The sequence below is a fragment of the Panthera pardus genome, unplaced genomic scaffold (assembly GCF_024362965.1).
Source record: "Panthera pardus isolate Hobbes unplaced genomic scaffold, ASM2436296v1 HiC_scaffold_25, whole genome shotgun sequence".
In the NCBI taxonomy this organism is placed as follows: Eukaryota; Metazoa; Chordata; class Mammalia; order Carnivora; family Felidae; genus Panthera; species Panthera pardus.
Genome location: NW_026526821.1, coordinates 16,788,904 through 16,808,258, shown reverse-complemented (window position 1 = coordinate 16,808,258; position 19,355 = coordinate 16,788,904). Strand labels below are relative to the sequence as shown.

Genomic DNA, 19,355 nt, shown 5'->3' with positions numbered 1-19,355 from the left:
CTGCTTTTTTTTGTTGTTGTTTATTTTGAGAAAGAGCACACCGCGCTTGTGAGTGCGGAGGGGCAGAGAAGGAGGGGGAGAGAATTTCAAGCAGGTTCTGTGCTGTCAGCGTGGAGCCCAACGTGGGGCTCAATGTTCCAAAATGTGAGATCATGACCTGAGCAGAATCAAGAGTCAGATGCTTAACCAACTGAGCCACCCAGGCGCCCCAATCAAATTATCTCCTTTTCTTCCTTTGCTTGTATCCCAAACCATTTCCATCCTGTTCACTTGACACCAATAGTGATAATAGCCACTGTTTAGGTTGGGTGCTTTTCACATCATTGCCGATCTTTGTAATATCCCTGCATGGTAAACCTCAGTGTCTTCATTTTACAGGCAAGAAAACTGAATCGCAGACAGGTCACACAGCTTGCCCACGGTCAGCTAGCAAAAATGTCCAAGCTCTGGTTGAATCCAGAGCCCATGTCCTCTCCCTGATGCCATTGTGCCCCTCCCATTGACACAGGATCCCACTCCTTGCCCTCTAGGCGGCCTTGTTAATCACATGTGCTGTTTTCAAGGCTACACTGTGATCTGTTAGGTTAACGTGTCAGCTTTAGTTCCGAGGTTCTTCCAGGAAAGCTATTGCCACAAATGATTTTCCTCTATTTCTTTTCTTTTTTTGGTCACAGAATTAGTATACACCCATTTTCCAAACATTTATTTCAAAGTAATATTAAGCATACAGAAAAGTTACAAGAATAGTACAAAGAACTCCCATAATACTCTTTACTAGATTCATTAGTTGTAGTTTTATTTTTTTAAGAATTTTTTTTTTTTTTTTTTTTTTTAAATTTTTTTTTCAACGTTTTTTATTTATTTTTGGGACAGAGAGAGACAGAGCATGAACGGGGGAGGGGCAGAGAGAGAGGGAGACACAGAATCGGAAACAGGCTCCAGGCTCCGAGCCATCAGCCCAGAGCCTGACGCGGGGCTCGAACTCACGGGCCGCGAGATCGTGACCTGGCTGAAGTCGGACGCTCAACCGACTGCGCCACCCAGGCGCCCCAAGAATTTTTTTTTTAAAGTAATCTCTAGACCCAACGTGGGGCTCAAACTTAATAACTGCGAGGTCAAGAGTCACATGCTCCACTGATTGATCCAGCCAGGCGCCCCTAGATTCAGTTAGTTTTTAGCATTTGCCAGATTTGCTTTATCTTTCTGTATACACATACTGCTTTGTTATCTGAGCCATTTGAGAATCCATTACATGCATTTGCCTCTCTATCCCCTAATATACTGAATCTTACATGCATTTGCCCCTTTATCCCTTAATATACTGAATCTTAGAATAAGGGCATTTGCTTACATACTCACAGTAGGCTTCTATTTAGTTGGGGGATTTTAACACTGAGTCAGGATATTAACTGATCTACAGTCTATATTCCATTTTCCTGTCCATAATCCAGTCCAAGATGAGACTTTAATTAGTTGTCGTAAATGTTTTGTCTACTTTTTTTTTTTTTTTAATTTTTTTTTTTTAACATTTATTTATTTTTGAGACAGAGAGAGACAGAACATGAACGGGGGAGGGGCAGAGAGAGAGGGAGACACAGAATCGGAAGCAGGCTCCAGGCTCTGAGCCATCAGCCCAGAGCCCGATGCGGGGCTCGAACTCACGGACTGCGAGATCGTGACCTGAGCTGAAGTCGGACACTTAACCGACTGAGCCACCCAGGTGCCCCTGTTTTGTCTACTTTTATCTGGAATAGTTCATCAGCCTTTCTTAACCTTTCGTGATGTTGATACCTTTGAAGTGTATGATGTAATTTTGTAGGCTATGTCTCAATTTAGATTCCTCTGAGTTTGCTTGTTAGATTCAGATTGTATGTTTTTTTAAAAATGTTGTTAAAAACTTTTTTTTCATAAGTAACCTCTACACCCAATGAGGGGCTCAAACTCGACCCCAAGATCAAGAGTCCCACACTCTACCGACTGAGCCAGCCAGGTGCCCCGAGTTGTGCGATTTTAGGTGGAATGCTACATGGTGTATATCTTATAACCAGAAGTCCACGAACAGTGTGTCCTTGTGTCCAACAGGGAAGTCTTGTGACCAACTGGCCCCCAGCGCTTCCTGCCATGAAGGAAGAGGAAAGCAGTGAGGAGGAAGCCACGGCAGCCACCACTTCTAAGGAGCAGGGAGCTGTGCCTGCGGACCTGGATGGAGTGCGAACACCAGAGCCCTTGGAGGACTTCCCCAAGCGTGAAGACCAGGAGGGCTCCTTGCCAGAAACCAGCCTGCCCTACAAGTGGGTGGTGGAGGCTGCAAACCTCCTCATCCCTGCCGTGGGGTCCAGCTTCTCGGAAGCCCTGGACTTGATCGAGTCGGTAATGTTGGTCACAGCACTTCACAGTGGGCCTAGAGCACCCGCCAGCTGGGAGTGCTTCTCTCGTGGGCAGGCATCCTTCTTTCTGTTCACTCCATCGTCCTGCCAACATTTCCTGAGTTGATGCTGAGTGCCCGGCTGGGAGCCAGAGCTTGGGGACACAGATAGTTGCTGTGCAGTCCCTGCCTTCAGGGAGCTCCTGACTCATGCTATATGGTGCAGGTGGGGTGGGAGGGCTCCCCGGTGGAGGTGGCACTGCACTGAGACCTCCAGGGTGAAAAGGGGTGGGCGTTTGAGGTCCGTAACCCAGCACAGGAGAGCACAGTGCTTGAGGCACCATGTATGGGGCTGGGGCTGGAGTGCCAAGGGGTTTCTGGTAACTCAGGCCACACTGGCTTTGGATCGTACCTCTTGGGAGGGAGTTCCTTGGTGGGGGTTGAACCTCTTGATGTGACATCCTAGCTCCTAGCTGTGTCAGCCAGGCCTGCTGTGTAGAGCAGGTTTCAGGAGGTGATGGGTGAGAGGCCTGGCAACCAGGAGCAGCATTCAGTGCGAGGCACCCCACATTCAGCTTCCCACTTGGGCTTTCCCATCCTTGCTAAGAATAATGATGCTCTTTATGGAATATGTACTAAATGCCAGGCTCTGACTTTAATGTATAATCCACACAGCATCCTGTAAGGTATGTCCTTTCTCTGTGTTTTGTAGATGAGGCTGAGGCTCAGAGAGGTCAAGTAGTATCTGTACAGTCACACAGCGAGTAAGCATGGTGGTCTTAACTGTCTTGACCACCTCTTGTCTCCAGTGGCTGGGACTGGACCTAGCTGCAGGGTCCAGCTGTGGTGTCCCCTCTACTCCAAGAAATTTCAGAGTGGTATGAGAAGCAGGTCTGATGTGTTCATCAATATGTTCAATAAATAGCTCTGAGGCTGCCATATGTAGTCCCTGATTCAGGCCCTAAGGGGAGAATTAGAAGATGAGAGTTGGACCCACTCCATGCCTGGCATTGTTGGCATTTCACAGTGTTACCTGCCTTCATCCTCAGACTGTTCTGCATCCTCTTCCACTTGAGAGGGGAGCTCAGTTTTACTGAGCACCCACAGTATGCCAGACCAAATGCTTCATTAGTAACTGGTAGCTAACATTTGAGTGTCCGCTAAGTGCCAGGCTCGTTACTTGCTACCTAACATACATGCTCTGTTATAGCATTTGTGGAAACACTGCTTACTGACTGTTCCTGCAGGCAGTCCTTGTGGAATATGCTTCTGGTCCATTAGACACCATCAGTCTGGGGCCTTCTCAAGGTTGGGGTTTGCTGCTGGGAGTGTGGGCCTGAAGTCACTGTTGGCCCTGAGCTGGCTTCCACCCTTAGGAATAACTGCCCAGGGTCCTGAGAGTCCCAAGGACCAGCAGTCACCACAGAGGCCTGGGTCTACTCAGGGCCAGACCTCCAGGGACCAAAGTGGAAGCTTCGGTCTCCCAACAGCCCTGTGGCTGGGTTGTACTTTACTGGGCAAAGGAAGAAAGACCTGGGTATGACTCTTAGAATGCTTCCAGAAACTTAGTGACTTCAGCAGGTTGCACAACTCTCTGGCCTGGAAGGGAGGAAGGTAATGCTTGCCTGGCAAGATTGTTGTGGGATTAGAGACAATTTAGGTGAAGTGGCCAAGGAAGCAGCTGTGATGGACAGGTGCATGGAGCACAGTGGAGCACATTCTCCAGGAATGTAGCTGTGCAGGTCAAGACCCTTAAACCCAGTCACACAGCCTCGGGACCAAGACTTCACTTGTAGGAGTCTCTATCAAGGAAGTCACCAAAAATGCAGGAGAAGATCTGTATCCAAGATGTTCCTGAAGGTGTTAGTTTTAATTTTTAAAAAATTGGGGCACCTGGGTGGCTCGGTCAGTTAAGCGTCTGGCTTTTGGTTTTGGCTCAGGTCATGATCTCACACTTCGTGAGTTCAAGCCCTGCATCGGGCTCCAGACTGACAATGCGGAACCTGCTTGGGATTCTCTGTCTCCCTCTGTCTCTCTACCTCTCCCCCACTTGCTCTCTTTCTCTCAAAATAAGTAGACATTTAAAAAAAAAAATAGGGGGAAAATGTCCAACAGAAGAGGGGGGAATTAAGTAACTGATATATTCATATGATGGAATATTTTACAGTCATAAAAACTTGTAAAAGTTGAAAATATTTTACATAACTGATATTTATTAATAGTAAACATCTAACTCGTATAATAGAGTTAAGTATTATTATTGCTGTAATTTTAAATGGAAAAAATGCAGGATATAGAAGTGATTTATTCTAAGGCTAAAAATATGCAGAAACCTAGCTGTCATTTAGGGAGCTGTGTAAGTGGTGAAATGATAAAGAAATGCGTGAGGATGGTAAATAGTTCAGGCAGAGGATGTGAACAAGGGAGGTGGGCCTGGGGCTTCAGTGATTTGGTTTTATTTCCTAGACTTCTTGATGGGTATCTGAGTTTTCTTTTTTTGTGCTTTTTGTATACCTTATGTATTGATTTTTTTAAATTGTTCATTTTTTTTAAACTTTGGTTCTTTTACTAGGCATATTTTATTAAGCATTTTTTTTTAAATGTTTATTTTGAGGGAGAGAGAGTGTGTGAGCAGGGCAAGGGCAGGGAGAGGGAGAGAGAGAATCCCAAGCAGGATCTGCGCTGTCAGTGCAGAGCCTGTGAGTGGGGCTTGATCTCATGAACTGTGAGATCATAACCCGAGCTGAAATCAAGAGCTTAACCAACTGAGCAACCGAGGTGCCCGTGCATTGCTTTTTAAAAATAACAGGGGCGCCTGGGTGGCTCAGTCAGTTAAGCATCCGATTTCGGCTCAGGTCATGATCTCATGGTTCGTGGGTTTGAACCCCACATCAGGCTCTGCTGACAGCTCAGAGCCTGGAACCTGCTTCACTTTATGTGTTTATGTCTTCACTTTATGTCTTTCTTTGCTGTGCTTGTGCTCTGACTCTCTCTCTCAAAAATAAATAACGTTAAAAAAAAAAGAAGAAGAAAGAAAAAAAAATAACAGCAAGCAGCCATGTGCACAATATGACTTCAGGTATGTTTGCAAATAGAGATATACAGATGTAGAGGAATCCATTGGGAAAGCAGAGTATTGCAGTTATTCCTAACCCCCCTCTCTGGGCAGGACCCTGATGCTTGGTGTGACCTGAGTAAATTTGACCTGCCCGAGGAGCCGTCTGCAGAGGGCAGCATCAGCAACAGTCCAGTGCAGCCACAGCCAACGCAGCATCAGCAGCAACAGACACTGCCGCCCCGCCAGCCAGCCGTCCCGGTGCCCAGTGTGACCGAATATCGTCTGGACGGCCACACCATCTCAGACCTGAGCCGGAGCAGCCGGGGCGAGCTGATCCCCATTTCCCCCAGCACTGAAGTGGGGGGCTTGGGCATCGGCACGCCGCCTTCGGTGCTCAAGCGGCAGAAGAAGCGGCGCGTCGCCCTGTCCCCTGTCACGGAGAACAGCGCCAGCCTGTCCTTCATGGACTCCTGTAACAGCCTCACCCCCAAGAGCACACCCGTCAAGACCCTGCCCTTCTCGCCCTCCCAGGTGTGTGGGCCCCCACCCTGACTGCTCACTGGGTTCGGTGTGCAGACTCCCGGTTCCAGTACAGGGCCTGGCACGCAGGCAGACGTCATTCAGCACGTCTTCACTGAGCACCTGCTGTGTGCAAGGTCCTGTGCTAGGTGCTGGGGGTGTAGAGTGAGCAAAAACAGGCCTGGCTCTGCCCTCATGAAGCTTGTGCTCTGGTGGGAAGACCATTTAGCAGGAAAGATGCAAATAAATGTGACATTTGGTGTGAAGGAGAAGGCTTATAGGTTTGTGAGGGCATTTAGTCTGGGGGGAAGGGGTCATCCTGGAGGGTTTGCTATGAGGAGGAGGGATTGCTTGGCCAGCAGGTGGTAACTGAGCAAAGAAGGGAATGGGGGGCGCCTGGGTGGCGCAGTCGGTTAAGCGTCCGACTTCAGCCAGGTCACGATCTTGCGGTCCGTGAGTTCGAGCCCCGCGTCAGGCTCTGGGCTGATGGCTCGGAGCCTGGAGCCTGTTTCCGATTCTGTGTCTCCCTCTCTCTCTGCCCCTCCCTCGTTCATGCTCTGTCTCTCTCTGTCCCAAAAATAAATAAAAAAACAAAAAACAAAAAACGTTGAAGAAGGGAATGGACTCAGTATTTGCTCAAAGAATCTCTTTATTGTGTACTTGCTCATAGCAGATTTGCCAGCCCTGGGGTGCAAATGTGAGTGTGGCATAGCCCTGCCCTTGACGAGGATGGTGAATATTGAGAGCAGCTTTGTAATTACTTGAATAGAATGGGGTGTGGGAAGTGCTGTGGTCATTGAGAGCTTATTGTGTCCTGGGTGCTGCTTCCCAGGACTCAGTAATGAAAGTACTGTTGGGGAGAGCTGAGGAGGGATCCTGTCTCCCCTATAGGTGTGGAAGGCATTTAGAGCTTCTGAGAGAGATGTTGGGGCAGGGTTTTGTCAGCTTGAACAAAGACATGGAGATGAGGGAGCAGAGTCTGTGGTGTGAAGTCCAGAGCCAGGAGGGATGGGGAGGCTGGGGGATGGATGGGGGCTTTGGAGAGCCTTAGGTGTCAATGAGGGGGATGCACTGTCCTGGGGGCTGAGAGGGTGGTGGGGATCTGGGAGGGTGGACTGGAAGAGCTGGCAAGAGGTAGACTGGAGGTCCCATGTCTCTAGACCGGAAGAGGGTGGGCGGAGGCTTTGGATCTCACTGTATCTGGTCCCTGAGGACATGGGAGAGAGCTAGGCCTAGATGTGGCACATTTTAGGAGGCTACTTAATCATTTGTTCAAGGCTCGAGGCCAGGTCAGTGTTGGGGGTGAGTAGTGGTATCTTTCTGCAAGAGGCCCTGTGTTCATCACTATGGGTTTCCTAACAAAGTACCACAGATCAGGGGGCTTAAACAACAGAAATTCATCTTCTCGTAGTTCTGGAGGCCGAGATTAAGTGTGGGCCATTTCAGTTTTTTTTGGAAGCCTTTCTGGGTGTAGATGGCTGTCTCTTCCCTGTGTCTTCACATGGTCTCCCTTTGTGTCTGTGTCTGTGTCCTGATCTGTTTTCTCTTATAGTCTCTTACCTCCTTCTCATAGAATCTTACAAGGACACCAGTTATGTTGGATGACATATGGGCCTTCCCTATGACCTTGTTTTCCCTTAATCATGTCTTTGAATGCTCTGTCTCCACATGTAGTCACATTCTGAGGTCCTGTGGGTCAGAGCTTCAACATAGGAATTTGGGGCAACAATACACTGTTCAGCCCATAGCAGGCCTCAAGTAAGGGCAGCTGATGAGAGAAGGAAGACGGTGAGCCCTGAGCTGCCCAACAAACAGCCCAGGGTGATGGGGACCCTGCACATGGCCTTGGGTTTCCAGGGGCACCTTCAGGGCAGAGGGGGGGAGGGTAGTGCCGCAGACTTGGCTCAGATCTGGTTTGAGTCCTGTCTCTAGCACTCCGTGCAAGAACCTTTATCTCTGTAAGGCTCAGCCTTCTTATTTGTAAAATGGGGTGTCATGATATCACCTATGTCACAGAAGATGGCTAAGACTATAAGAAATTCTTGGTATGAATGCTTAGCCCTGGTGTGAGGAGGTGCTCCCATCACCACAACCATTGTCACCATCCCCTGTCCACAGGTCGTGTAAGAGCTAGTCTTACTTCTGAAAAGGAGCTGCTCTGTCAGCTTTCTTGGTCCTGACTGCACGGTCATCAGTGCTGTGAGCACAGGCATGGGGAGGGACCTCCCCTAGCATCACAAAAGCAAAGGCTGGGGGCAGTGACAATCCCAGGGGTCTGTGCAATCCTAGCTGGTGGGTCCTGTCGAGCTATCTTGGTGTTTATTCTCTGTTGCCTGATGGGGGAGTGCTCCCAGGTCAGGAGGAACACTCCGTCAGAGAACAGGGGGTGGGGGTCAGGGTCTCACTCCCTCCCTGCAGGTTGTCACTTTGTCTTGTTTCCATCCTCTTCCCTGGCAGTTTCTGAACTTCTGGAACAAACAGGACACACTGGAGCTGGAGAGCCCCTCGCTGACGTCCACCCCGGTGTGCAGCCAGAAGGTGGTGGTCACCACTCCCCTGCACCGGGATAAGACGCCCCTGCACCAGAAGCACGCTGCGTGAGTGCTGTACCTGCCCACTCCTGCTGGCCCCTCCCTCCCAAGCCAGGATCAGGACCACCTTTAGAGAAACTCCTGAGACTGTTTCAAGAAGGCAGCCTCCTTCTGGCTACCATGCCTCTTCGTTTTTGTCAGGATAGCCTGGTGCTTCATCTTTGTTCTTCCTCATTTTTGTTTTTTAATTTGATGGTTTTCTAATCTCCAGACTAGCGTCCAGATAGCCATGAAAAAAGTCTTCTAATCTAGTGTGACTTTTCCGTGCAAATCCACTGTGCTTGAGTAGCCTTATGTGAAGGACAGAAGTGCCTGGTTCTCCATCTCTCCATGGTGCCCAGTCAGGAGGAGGTCAGGCTGTGAGCCTAGAAAGCTCAGTGTTTCACCTATACAGGTTGCTTAACCGTGTGCTTTTATGGAAGTGTTTTCATATAAGTGTACTTCCTGTGTCATCCTGACTGAATTCCAGGTAGAGACAGTTGCTATGTGCTTCTGCTTATTACCTTTGCTGCAAGAGAAGCATTGCCTAATTATCTCCTTAGGAAGCTGTATAATTCAGGAATCAGCTCAGAAATTTTAGCCCTTGTAATGATACACAATGTCAGGAAAGATTTATGAATCCCCTGGTCAGAAATTGGTCTTAGCAGTTGACCGAGTTTAACTGACATGTTGGATGCAGAGTGCTTCTCTGTTCAAGCCAAAATTTTAAAAATCTAAGCCTTTAAGCGGATATGCTGGTGCCACAAAAGGCACTGATAATTCTCTTTCTCCTTTTTCTTTTCATCTGGTTCCTAGTCTGCTGCTGCTGCTCTCGCTTTTCTGTTTTCCTCCACATGAAGAAGCATTTCCACTACTATTCATTCCTCTATAAATCCGTATTTCCATCTGGGAATAATGTTCTTCTCTCTGAAAGTCATCTCTTAATGTTGCGGTTTGGTGAATCTGCAAAGTTCGTGTGTCTGAAAAGTTGCCTTAATGTTTGAAAGGTAGTTTTGCTGGGTACAGAACCCTAGGCTGACAGGTTTTTCTTGTGAGTTTTATTTTTATTTATTATTGTTTCCTTTGAGTTTTAAAGATGTTCTCCTGTCATCTGGCCTGTACTGTTTTGTTTGTTTGTTTGTTTGTTTGTTTGTTTGTGTTTTTGAGAGAGCTTGCAAGAGTGTGAGCTGGAGAAGGGCAGAGAGAAATCACAAGCAGGCTCCATGCCCAGTGCTGAGCCCAACGTGGGGCTCAATCCCACAACCCTGGGAACATGACTTGAGCCAAAATCAAGAGTCGGACACTTAACCAACTGAACCACCCAGGCGCCCCTCCCTCTGATATTTTTGCATCATTCTGCCTGCTCTCAGGTGGTCTCCTCAGATGTATACACTAATTAGTGCCCTGCGGAATATTCAGGGAGGCCCATCTGCAGATGTCCGTGCAGCCCTCTCCTCTCCAGTGATACTGTGTTGTGCACATCTCTTCGACTCAGGGTCCTGCCGGGTTCCCCTGTGCTCCCCTCCCTGAGCTTTGCCCAGGAGCTGTCCTCATCTGTCTCCTGTCTCTCGTGTCCCTGTCCTCGGTCATCTGGTGCCTGGGGTCTTGAAGCCTATTGTGTCATCCACAGTGTGTTGTTGCTCTGTTGTTTCAGGCAGGAGAGTAAATCTGGCCCCAATGTCCTATTTGGGCCACAAGTGGAGACCTGCTACTTCATCTTTAAATCCAGATTCTTATCAGAAAAGACTGTTTTGGTTTTCCTCTTGTCTCTTTCAGAAGTTATTTTTGACATCTGCAAGGTGGTATAATAGGCAATGGTTGTTTGGACTTCATTCCAAATTTGACTAGTTTCCCTGCCCACTGATTTTTATATCCCACCTTTCCCATTTTTCCCCCCATAGAAGTTATGAAAGGACAGCTCTTTAACAAATAAATAAAACATGCTCAGTATATGGTATTTCCAATGGTGATAGAAACCGTAAGGGGGGTTATACAGGCCTGGGGAGCACAGAGTAACGGAGAGGGGTTTCTAACTTAGGAGGACATCAGGGATGGCCCTGTAGGGAGGGGGAGCCATGCAGAATTTTGAGAGAGGAATTCCAGGCAGGTTGAACTGCAAATGCAAAGGCTCCCAGACAGAAACAGGCTTTTTGTGTTTTAAAGAACAAAAATGAGGCCAGTAGGTTTGGAGCGAATCTGGTGTAGAGAATGGTAGGTGAGAAGTCGGGGTTCACCAGGTCTGTGTGTTAGTGGGGCTGGGCTGTGTTGAGCAGATCTTACTGGTTCATAAAGCACAAACCTTCCCCACTCTTAAAATTTGGTTATTTTCTGGGTTAGTGCTTTTTTTTGAGTTCTTCCCAGAGAGGAGGCTGTGAGCAGGGAGGGTATGAGGTCTGTGCCATCTGATGTCTGGGCTGTCTGTGTACTGTTTTTCCACCACAGGAGCTGGATCTAGAAGTCTTGAGGGAGAAGAGCTGTGACCCCAAACCGCAGGCTCTGCTTTGTTTTTATGTTGCGGAGAAATCTGACACCCAACCTGCTGTTATTCCTTTGTAGCAAATCTTTTCTTTCTCCCTGGATCCTTGTAGGGCTTTGGTTTGCTTTTAGTTTTGTGTGTGGGGTGTGTGTGTGTGTGTGTGTGTGTGTGTGTGTGTGTAGTTTATTCCTGAAATGTGCCAGGCGTGTAGGTGTGCTGTCTCTTTATAAATCGCCCCCTCTTCCCCCCACCCTGATTTTCAAACTCAGGACTCAAACTTTGAGCTAAGAAAATGTGCTTTTTTTTTTTTTTTTTTTCTTTTTTAATTGTTTCTCTGGTGGTCTGCCCCTTTCCTTCCACTTCAGGGCCTCCTTCCTACACAGTCTTTTTGGTTGTTTGCCGTGTCTCTGTCTACCCTCACGTTCCTGTTCACTGTCCTAAGCCATCCAGAATTTCGAGGGAGCATGGTGGGACTGTCTTCTGATTCACCAGTTTGCTCCTGCAGTCTCCCACCTGCTGAGGCCTCTGGCTCACAGAGTGGAATTATTTTCATCTCAAGTAATCCTCTGTCTTTCCTTTTCAAGTCAGTCTTCCTTGGTGTTCTAACATGCATGTATTACTACTTGCTGATACTGTGAATTGGAGAGGTTCTAGAGTTTTCTCATATTTGTTGCAAAAATATGCAACATGGAGCACGCACTCTCTGGAGAGGGCTTGGGGAAGGGACTTGGTCTTCCTGGATTATTGCCTTGGTCCCCTGACCTCTCATGGGCAAAAGCTCCATGTCCCACAGAGACTTGGAGTCATCCCTTTGAACTGCAGTTTGAACTGTGAGGTGTTTACATTTGACTGTCACTTACTGTCTTTCCTCATCTTTACGGGGCGGGCAGGGTGTCTGTGTGTCCTGTGTGGGAGATAACAAGGACTTGGGAAGAGATTGAGTGGATCCCTATCTAACCCCCACCCTGAGGCAGGAAGTAAAGATTGGTTTACCCTTGTTCCAGCCTTTTATCTCCCTGTGGAATGGCTGGCAGGCTGGGGGAGGTGGCCAGAGCAGCAGCCCCAGTAATGGTGTCCATGTTGGCCTCTGCTCCTGAGTTCCTGACTACCTTGATATTTCTCCCATCCTCTGACGGCCCCAGTAAGGCCTGGGAGTCCACTGTGGCGGTACCTCTAGCTGACTGGGGTCACACAGCCTCATGCAGGTGGAGAGCTAAAGTTTGCCAGCTGGTGGGCCCGTGCCTGCAGCTTGGTGTGGGCCTGTGAGGGATCTCTTCTGGGCCCTCCCCAGTAGGCTTCTCCTTCATTGGCAGATATTGCATGCTGCCAGGGTCAGGGCTGATAGAAGTTTTTTAGTATCTCTGCTTGTGGACCAGACCCTTCCCAGGTTTCTGTCTGCTAAAACTTTCCCTCCCCATTTGTGTCCCCACTGTGATCATTTTGAGGGGACTTGGGAAGAGGGTACGCTAAGCATGTGCGTTGGCTTCACCATCTCGCATCACATGTCTTCCTTTAATAATGCTGCTGCCACATGCTCTCCATGGGGCACGCACTCTCTGGAGAGGGCTTGGGGAAGGGACTTGGTCTTCCTGGATTATTGCCTCGCTCCCCTGACCTTCTCTCACTGGGCCTGCATGCAGTATGGCTACAGGCTTGCCTTGTTTATGAAAGGTCCTCACTCCCTCTCTCTCTGACCCTCCCTCATTCATGCTCTGTCTCTCTCTGTCTCAAAAATAAACAAACATTAAAAAATTTAAAAAAAAAAAAGGGGGAGGCGCCTGGGTGGCTCAGTAGGTTAAGTGTCCGACTTCAGCTCAGGTCATGATCTCACGGTCCGTGAGTTAAAGCCCCGCGTCGGGCTCTGTGCTGACAGCTCAGAGCCTGGAGCGTGCTTTGGATTGTGTGTCTCCCTCTCTCTCTGACCCTCCCTCATTCATGCTCTGTCTCTGTCTCAAAAATAAACAAACATTAAAAAAGTTAAAAAAAAAAAAAGTCCTCATTTATCGGCTAATGTTGGAGCAACAGTCTCAACCATTCTTCTGCCTGGCTGGGGCTCCAGGGCCCTCTTAGACTATGTCCTGTTCTTTCCTGTTTCTGAGGCTGGCGCTTCCTCTAAGCGCCTGATGAAGACCCTTGGGTGGAAAGTTGGTGGGTGGTGGAAAGGTGCCATGGGAAGAGACCATGTGCCTGGGGGCTTGCTCCCTGCTGCCAAGGCCAAAGGTCAGGTGGAGGGATGGTGGTTGTCATGGGCAGCCTGTGGCGGTGTGGCTGGTGTCTGTACCCCACCCGGTCGCTAAGCCTCCTTCTCTGGCCCTGGCAGGTTTGTAACCCCAGATCAGAAGTACTCCATGGACAACACTCCTCACACGCCGACCCCATTCAAGAATGCCCTGGAGAAGTATGGACCACTAAAGCCCCTGGTATGTGGTGCAGCCAGGCGGGTATGCACGGTGGGGTTGCTTGGGTCCATGCAGCCATGTACGGCTCACAGAGCTCTTCCCCTCTGAGATCTCATTAGACTCTGCCAACCTCTCAGAGGTTGCAAATACCCTGATGTTATTAAATGGGGGATCTGAGGCTGAGCTACTTACCAATTCATCAGATATTATCCAAGCACCTGCAGTGTGCTGAGTGGGCACTGGCTGGTGCTGGAGACGCAGTCGCACCCTGGTAAATCTTGGTATCGGGGGTGGGGGCAACATCAAACACACTGACGAATAACTCAGTACTCCCAGTGCATTATTGGTGCTGGGGAGAAGATGGGCAGGGGCTGGAATGGAGGACGGGCTTGAGTGCTGGGGCTAATTGCCCCTCACACTGAAGCCTTTGACTAACTGCCGGTTCTTTATAAAACATGTGCAAGCCACTTGTGGGCAGGCACAAGGGGCCGGTGAGGCACCTTCCTGGCTGTGGACAAACTGCCCTTCTACCCACTCCTCCCAGTGGGATGCTCATGCTTTCCCTGGTGAAAACAGGAAACTGGCACTGTGGGCTTTCTGAAACAGAGGCAGGTGTTCTAGAAATGAATTGAAGGTGAGAGAAAGGTTGTAGAAAAGCATTTGGCCTGTGAACAGGGTCTGTGGTGTGCCCCCGACCCCCATTGTGTGGGATTCTCGTGCTGTGATCTCTTCGGCTCTGGGATGGAGTTGATGAAGTTAATGGGCCCAGTGAAGCACTAGTTAGCACTGCCCTCTCTAGTTCAGGTGGGGATACAGTTTCCAGACCCTGAGACATCGGCCTGCTCTCTAGACAGGCTTGATAAGGCACATCTGACCTTGGCAACCAAAATTAAAGCACGTAGGGGCTTTTAGAATGACTTCTCAGGGTTGCCATCCCCTACACTTGCTGCTCTCTTTTTCTGTTCGCTTTCGCCTAAGGCCAGAGTGGTCGTCTGGAACCCCATAGGCCCAAGAAAGGGAAATGGAACCAAGAATCCCCGTTAGTGTGGAACAAAGGGGTAAAGGAGTTTGGGCTCGAGCATGTCCAGGTTCTAACTTCATAGCTATGTGATCTTGGGCCAGGCACTTGATCTCTGAACCTCCCATTTCTACCTTGTGGAAGATGACAGCTGTTGCACTGAGTTTTGTGAGGGTCACATTGGTGATGTGTAGGTGCACTTCTGGCTCATGACGGTCCTCGGTGAGTTGAGGTTAATGTCTACTTGTCCAAGGCAGGACAGTTAATGGTCACAAATGAGTGTGAGGCCAGCATCCTGGCCTCAGGCCTCCTTGCATTGCCTAGGATAGCCAAGGCGCGTCTGGGTGCTGTATCCTAGAGCCTGGGTGTGGAACCTCACATGGGCTGCCCTGTCCCGCCCCCAGCCCCAGACCCCGCACCTGGAGGAGGACTTGAAGGAGGTGCTGCGCTCTGAGGCCGGCATCGAGCTCATCATTGAGGATGAAGTGAGGCCTGAGAAGCAGAAGAGGAAGACTGGGGTGAGTGGCCTGTGGGGTGGGAAATGCCCTTACTGCCTGCCTGGGCAGCTCGGGCCAAGGAAGCCATGGGGAGGTGAGGGGAGAGAGTGGGGTGGTGGGGGTGGTGGTGGGGAGTCTGGGGACAGCTGGTAAAAGGAGGGTACTGGGGAAGGTAGAGCTGCAGCCCCATGCCCTTTGTTCCCCAGAGTGGTTATCAATGAAACTGACCAAGGTGAGGCTCTAGTGCTCAGGACCCTTGCCTTTTCCCCACTGAACTAGCCCCTTACTCACGTAGCATTGTGTTCGGACCCTTCTAAGGTGGGCTCTGGGCTCGGAGCAGTAGATTAGAATGGTGATGTAGACCCAGATGTGGTCACTTCCTCCTAGAGCTCAGGGGGCGGAGGCAGACACTAGACAAACGCATCACGACCATCTCAATACATGGTATTAAGGGAGTAGAAAGGGACACAAAAAGGATTCCAAGGGATTCCAAGGATTCCTCAGATGGAGTCAGCCACGCATCTGGGCCGTGGGAGCCAGGTGGGAGACAGTTGGTTCGGGTGAGGTGGAGAGCTGGCAAGGACACCTGGGTACAGAGTACAGGGCAGGGGCTGCCCTGGGCCAGCCCAGAAGCCACACCTCTGCTGCACCATGTGTGTGGGTTTCCTGAAAGCAGATGGATTCGGTGTTCCCCCTTTTTGTAGATGCTTTCTTCTGGGAGAGGGGGGAAGATGGGAATGTGCCAGAGAGGTGTGTAGGGAAGGTGGATAGTCAGTCTGGGAGTGGCCCACTGGGTGGGGGCCCCTAGGTTCAGAGAACTTGACCTCTCTATGTCAGATGGTGGTTCTGAGACATGCCGGCACCTGTTTAGGGTACACTGCTGGGTTAGGGGGTGAGTCATTCCCAGAGCTCCTCCCTGATATTGGAGCTGACCTTTGACCAGCTTATTGGAGGTGCAGGCATGGGGCTGGGGCATTCCTGTAACAAGCCTGTGTCCCTCGGGTTTTACATGTTTGTATTCCTTGTTTGCAGGTGAGTATTTGAGGTGTAATTTGGATGATTCTCTCCCAGGCCTGTTTAGGGGTGTGTTTAGTGTGGTAGAGGCTTGGGAGCTATGCGTGGTCCATCGAGGGATGAGGAGCAGGTGTCTGGATGGAGGCATTTGTGTCCTTGCTTCCTGTGGTTGCATCTGGCAGGATGGTCTGCTCTAGGTGCTGAATCTGTTGGGGCCAGGGTCTCCCAATCCACCTGCACACCCCACACCCTGCCCCATTCTTGCCAACCAGGGGCCTGGCTTGAAGGCCCCACTGCATCAGGGCGTGAGTCTGTGATCAGGGCAGATGGGGCAGGCGTACCCAAGGTTCTGGTGGTGACTCAGGAGGAATCCCAAATGTCTGCCCTAATTGTCTCCCTCCTCCCCACCCCCAGCTGCGGCGGAGCCCCATCAAGAAGGTCCGCAAGTCCCTGGCTCTTGACATTGTGGATGAGGATGTGAAGCTGGTGATGTCCACACTGCCCAAGGTGCTGTCCTTGGTAAGGGGTCTGAGAGAGAAACGCCCCCCCACCCCCGCCCCCGGCTGCCTCACCTGCTCCCCTGCCCAGAACTATAGAGGGCTCCTCTGTCCCACGGAGGATGGAGTCTCACTGGAGACCCTCTGCCTTTGGAACCCTTTGGCTGTGGGGGAACCCTGGCAGTAAAGTGGCCCAGTGGTTCTCAGACCAGGCTTCTGGATATCAGGCTCTGCAGTGAGGGGCTGATGGAGAAGGTGGGGCTGGGCACCCACCCCCAGCTTCAGTCAAGATAGCTCTGCATGTGTCTTTCACAGAAAGGTTTATATGGCAAGAGTTACATTGCTAGAACATGTTTGAAAACCATGGATCTGGGTCCTTAGCACCTTCCGTTATATTCTACTCATGGTGGTGATGTGCAGAGGGTCAATGGTAGGCTTAAGGCACAGCCAGGTGGTTGGGGCACATCGGCCCTGGGATGGGTGCTCTTCAGGTCCCATTGCTGAGCTCAGGAATGGGGCTGTTGCCTATGCAGAGCCTGCCCCCAGAAAGCTTGCCACACTGTTGATCCCTCTCAGCTGACAGTGGGATGAGTTTCCCAGTGTGAGGCAGTGAGAAGTGTGGCAGGAGTCATGAGACAAAGGATTGCCTGAGCAGATCCTGCAGATATGGGGACTTAGGACTGCTGTAGCCATAGCCCTTGTGGAGAAGCATCACTGGGTGGGGAGCCCCACCAGGCTGGGGACTTAGTGCCGTGCATCCAGACCTATAACAGGCATCACCGTGGGCATGTAAAATAATTCTCAAACGGTAACGAAGTATAGCAAGTAGCTAAGAGCATGGGATTTGGGGTGGGGTGGATCTGATGGAGTCCTGGCACTGGTGACACTGGCTCTTGCTCTCTGGGATCTCTTAGGTTCCCCGAGCCTGACTCTTGCCTGTCATAAGAGTACCTAGCCCAGCAGACTGTTAGGAGGGTAAAGGAGAAGAGCTGGGAGACTGGAGGGCCTGGAGGTGTTTTGTGCAGCTGTGTGTATGTGCTGGTTGATGCTGCCATCTCTGACTGCCCGCCTGTGGATGTTTCTGATCCCAGGAGAAACTAGAGCGTACCCCCCGCCCCCCGCCCCTGCCTGAGGCTGTGGGGGAGGTACCAGCTCCATGTAAAAGGGACCAGCACTGTTGGGCATTTATTAGGTGAAGGCTCTGAAACAGGCACTTTACAGAGAAGTCCCCATCTGGAAGAGGATACTGAGGCTTAGAGAAGTTAATGTCCTGCCCAAGATCCAACAGCCCAGAGGTAGTGCTGCTGGGATATGACTAGTTTTCTTCCTTCCCACCATGCTTGTGGCAGAAGGGTGAGTCTTTGGCTTGGTTTTGATTTCAGCCGACAAATGTCCTATCAAGCTCCTCCAGCCTCTCTGTGCCAGGCATCAAAGAGGACAACAGCCTACTTAATGAGGGCTTCCTGCAGGCTAAGCCCGAGAAGCCCATGGCGGTGCAGAAGTCCCGAAGCCACTTTCCAACACCTGCCCCTGTGAGTGCTGGCCACGAATGTGGTATTCCCCTTGGGGATTTTGCATAGACTGTTGCCTCTGCCTGAATGCCCTTCTGAGGCTCTGTTTGCTTGATTAACTTACACTTCAGATCTCAGTCTGGACATCACACCCTCAGGGAGCCCATGTGCTGGAGACCTGCACCCCCTCCCTGCCCCCCCAGCCCTTTTATGGTGTGGTCTCGTAACTAGGTCATCGTCTCTGTATTTAGTTGCTTAGCACATGTCTGTCCTCAAAGGCAGATGTCTATCTTGATGTCTGCCGTGGCTGCTCGCACCTCAGTGTCTGTATGTATGAATCTCTTGCTGTTCCTTCCCACCAACCTGCTTGGCTGTAGCTTTGCCTCGTGAGGAGGCTGGTGCCCACAGCCAGGGGCACAGCCATGTTGCCTGGTGCAGCCTCCTTGCTTTACATCTGAGGAAGCCCAGAGACAGGACCGACTTCTCCAGGGCCACCAGGAAGGTGGAGGGAACACGAGAATACTTGTGGCTTCAAAAGGGAGGAGGGTCATAGAAATGTCCCCCACCCCTCTGGACAGGCTCACAGCATTCACTGAGAGTGTGCTGTCCCTGGATGGTAACTCACTTGCCTCCTCCCAGATGACCAGCGCCTGGAAGACGGTGGCCTGCGGGGGGACCAGGGACCAGCTCTTCATGCAAGAAAAAGCCCGGCAGCTCCTGGGCCGCTTGAAGCCCAGCCACACGTCTCGGACCCTCATCTTGTCCTGAGGGGCTTGGTGCTCATTCTTATGTTTACAGGGGGTTGGGGGGACCAAGGTTGGTCTGTGAATTTGAGAATCACACTCAGATGACCGCCTGCAGGGAGCCTTCTGCCGCCAGCCCCTCTCCAGACTGCTCAGGTGGAGGCAGAGCAGGGCCACCACTGTCCTGTCTCCAAGTCCAGCTGTGGCTGTGGGCGGTTCCTGGTGCTAACAGAACAAAGTCCCACCCCTGGGCCTGCCTGGTCCTCTCCCCAGTGTCACAGGGAGTCCCTTTAGCTTCTCCCAAGCTCTCGTCAGGCCTGGCCTCATCTCAGACCCCTGATTAGGACGGGGGACGTGGCCAGCATGCTCATTCCCTCAACCTGTTAGTACATTTTCTTGAAAGAATAAAATTGCCTTTTTCTTTGTGCTGTTGTCTACTCCGTCTTCCTCCTGGACGCTGCTTGTGCTTTCCCAGTCACTGTGGTTCCCTGGTGACTGTTGTTGGGGTCTTGAGGGATGTGGAGACCAAGGTCCTCATCCTCAGAGCATTGCCTTGTCTGCACATCTGGACATTCTTCCCCCGAGGGGCCCAGTGTCTTGGGGGCAGTTTCATCTGTGGGCGTCTCAAAGCTCTGAGGATTCTTGGCTGTTGGTGGGGAGGGGAGGGTGCATTAGCATCCTGCTTGGC

The 19,355-nt window shown here is 50.7% G+C and overlaps 1 protein-coding gene across 3 annotated transcripts in view; it reads left to right on the top strand.

Moving 5' to 3' along the window:
• MYBL2 (MYB proto-oncogene like 2) overlaps window positions 1-19,092 on the top strand; it is a 36,688-nt gene extending 17,596 nt beyond the window's left edge. For 2 of the 3 annotated variants that reach the window (XM_019458439.2, XM_053890230.1), the window contains 8 exons: window positions 2,083-2,370; window positions 5,535-5,954; window positions 8,400-8,539; window positions 13,309-13,408; window positions 14,810-14,923; window positions 16,331-16,435; window positions 17,796-17,945; window positions 18,564-19,092. In XM_019458439.2, coding sequence (XP_019313984.1) covers window positions 2,083-2,370; window positions 5,535-5,954; window positions 8,400-8,539; window positions 13,309-13,408; window positions 14,810-14,923; window positions 16,331-16,435; window positions 17,796-17,945; window positions 18,564-18,692 — 1,446 coding nt within the window. In that variant the 3' untranslated portion in view covers window positions 18,693-19,092. The remainder of the gene's footprint in view (window positions 1-2,082; window positions 2,371-5,534; window positions 5,955-8,399; window positions 8,540-13,308; window positions 13,409-14,809; window positions 14,924-16,330; window positions 16,436-17,795; window positions 17,946-18,563) is intronic. The other variant, XM_019458440.2, reaches the window with a different exon arrangement.
• The last annotated feature ends 263 nt before the right edge of the window (window positions 19,093-19,355 follow it).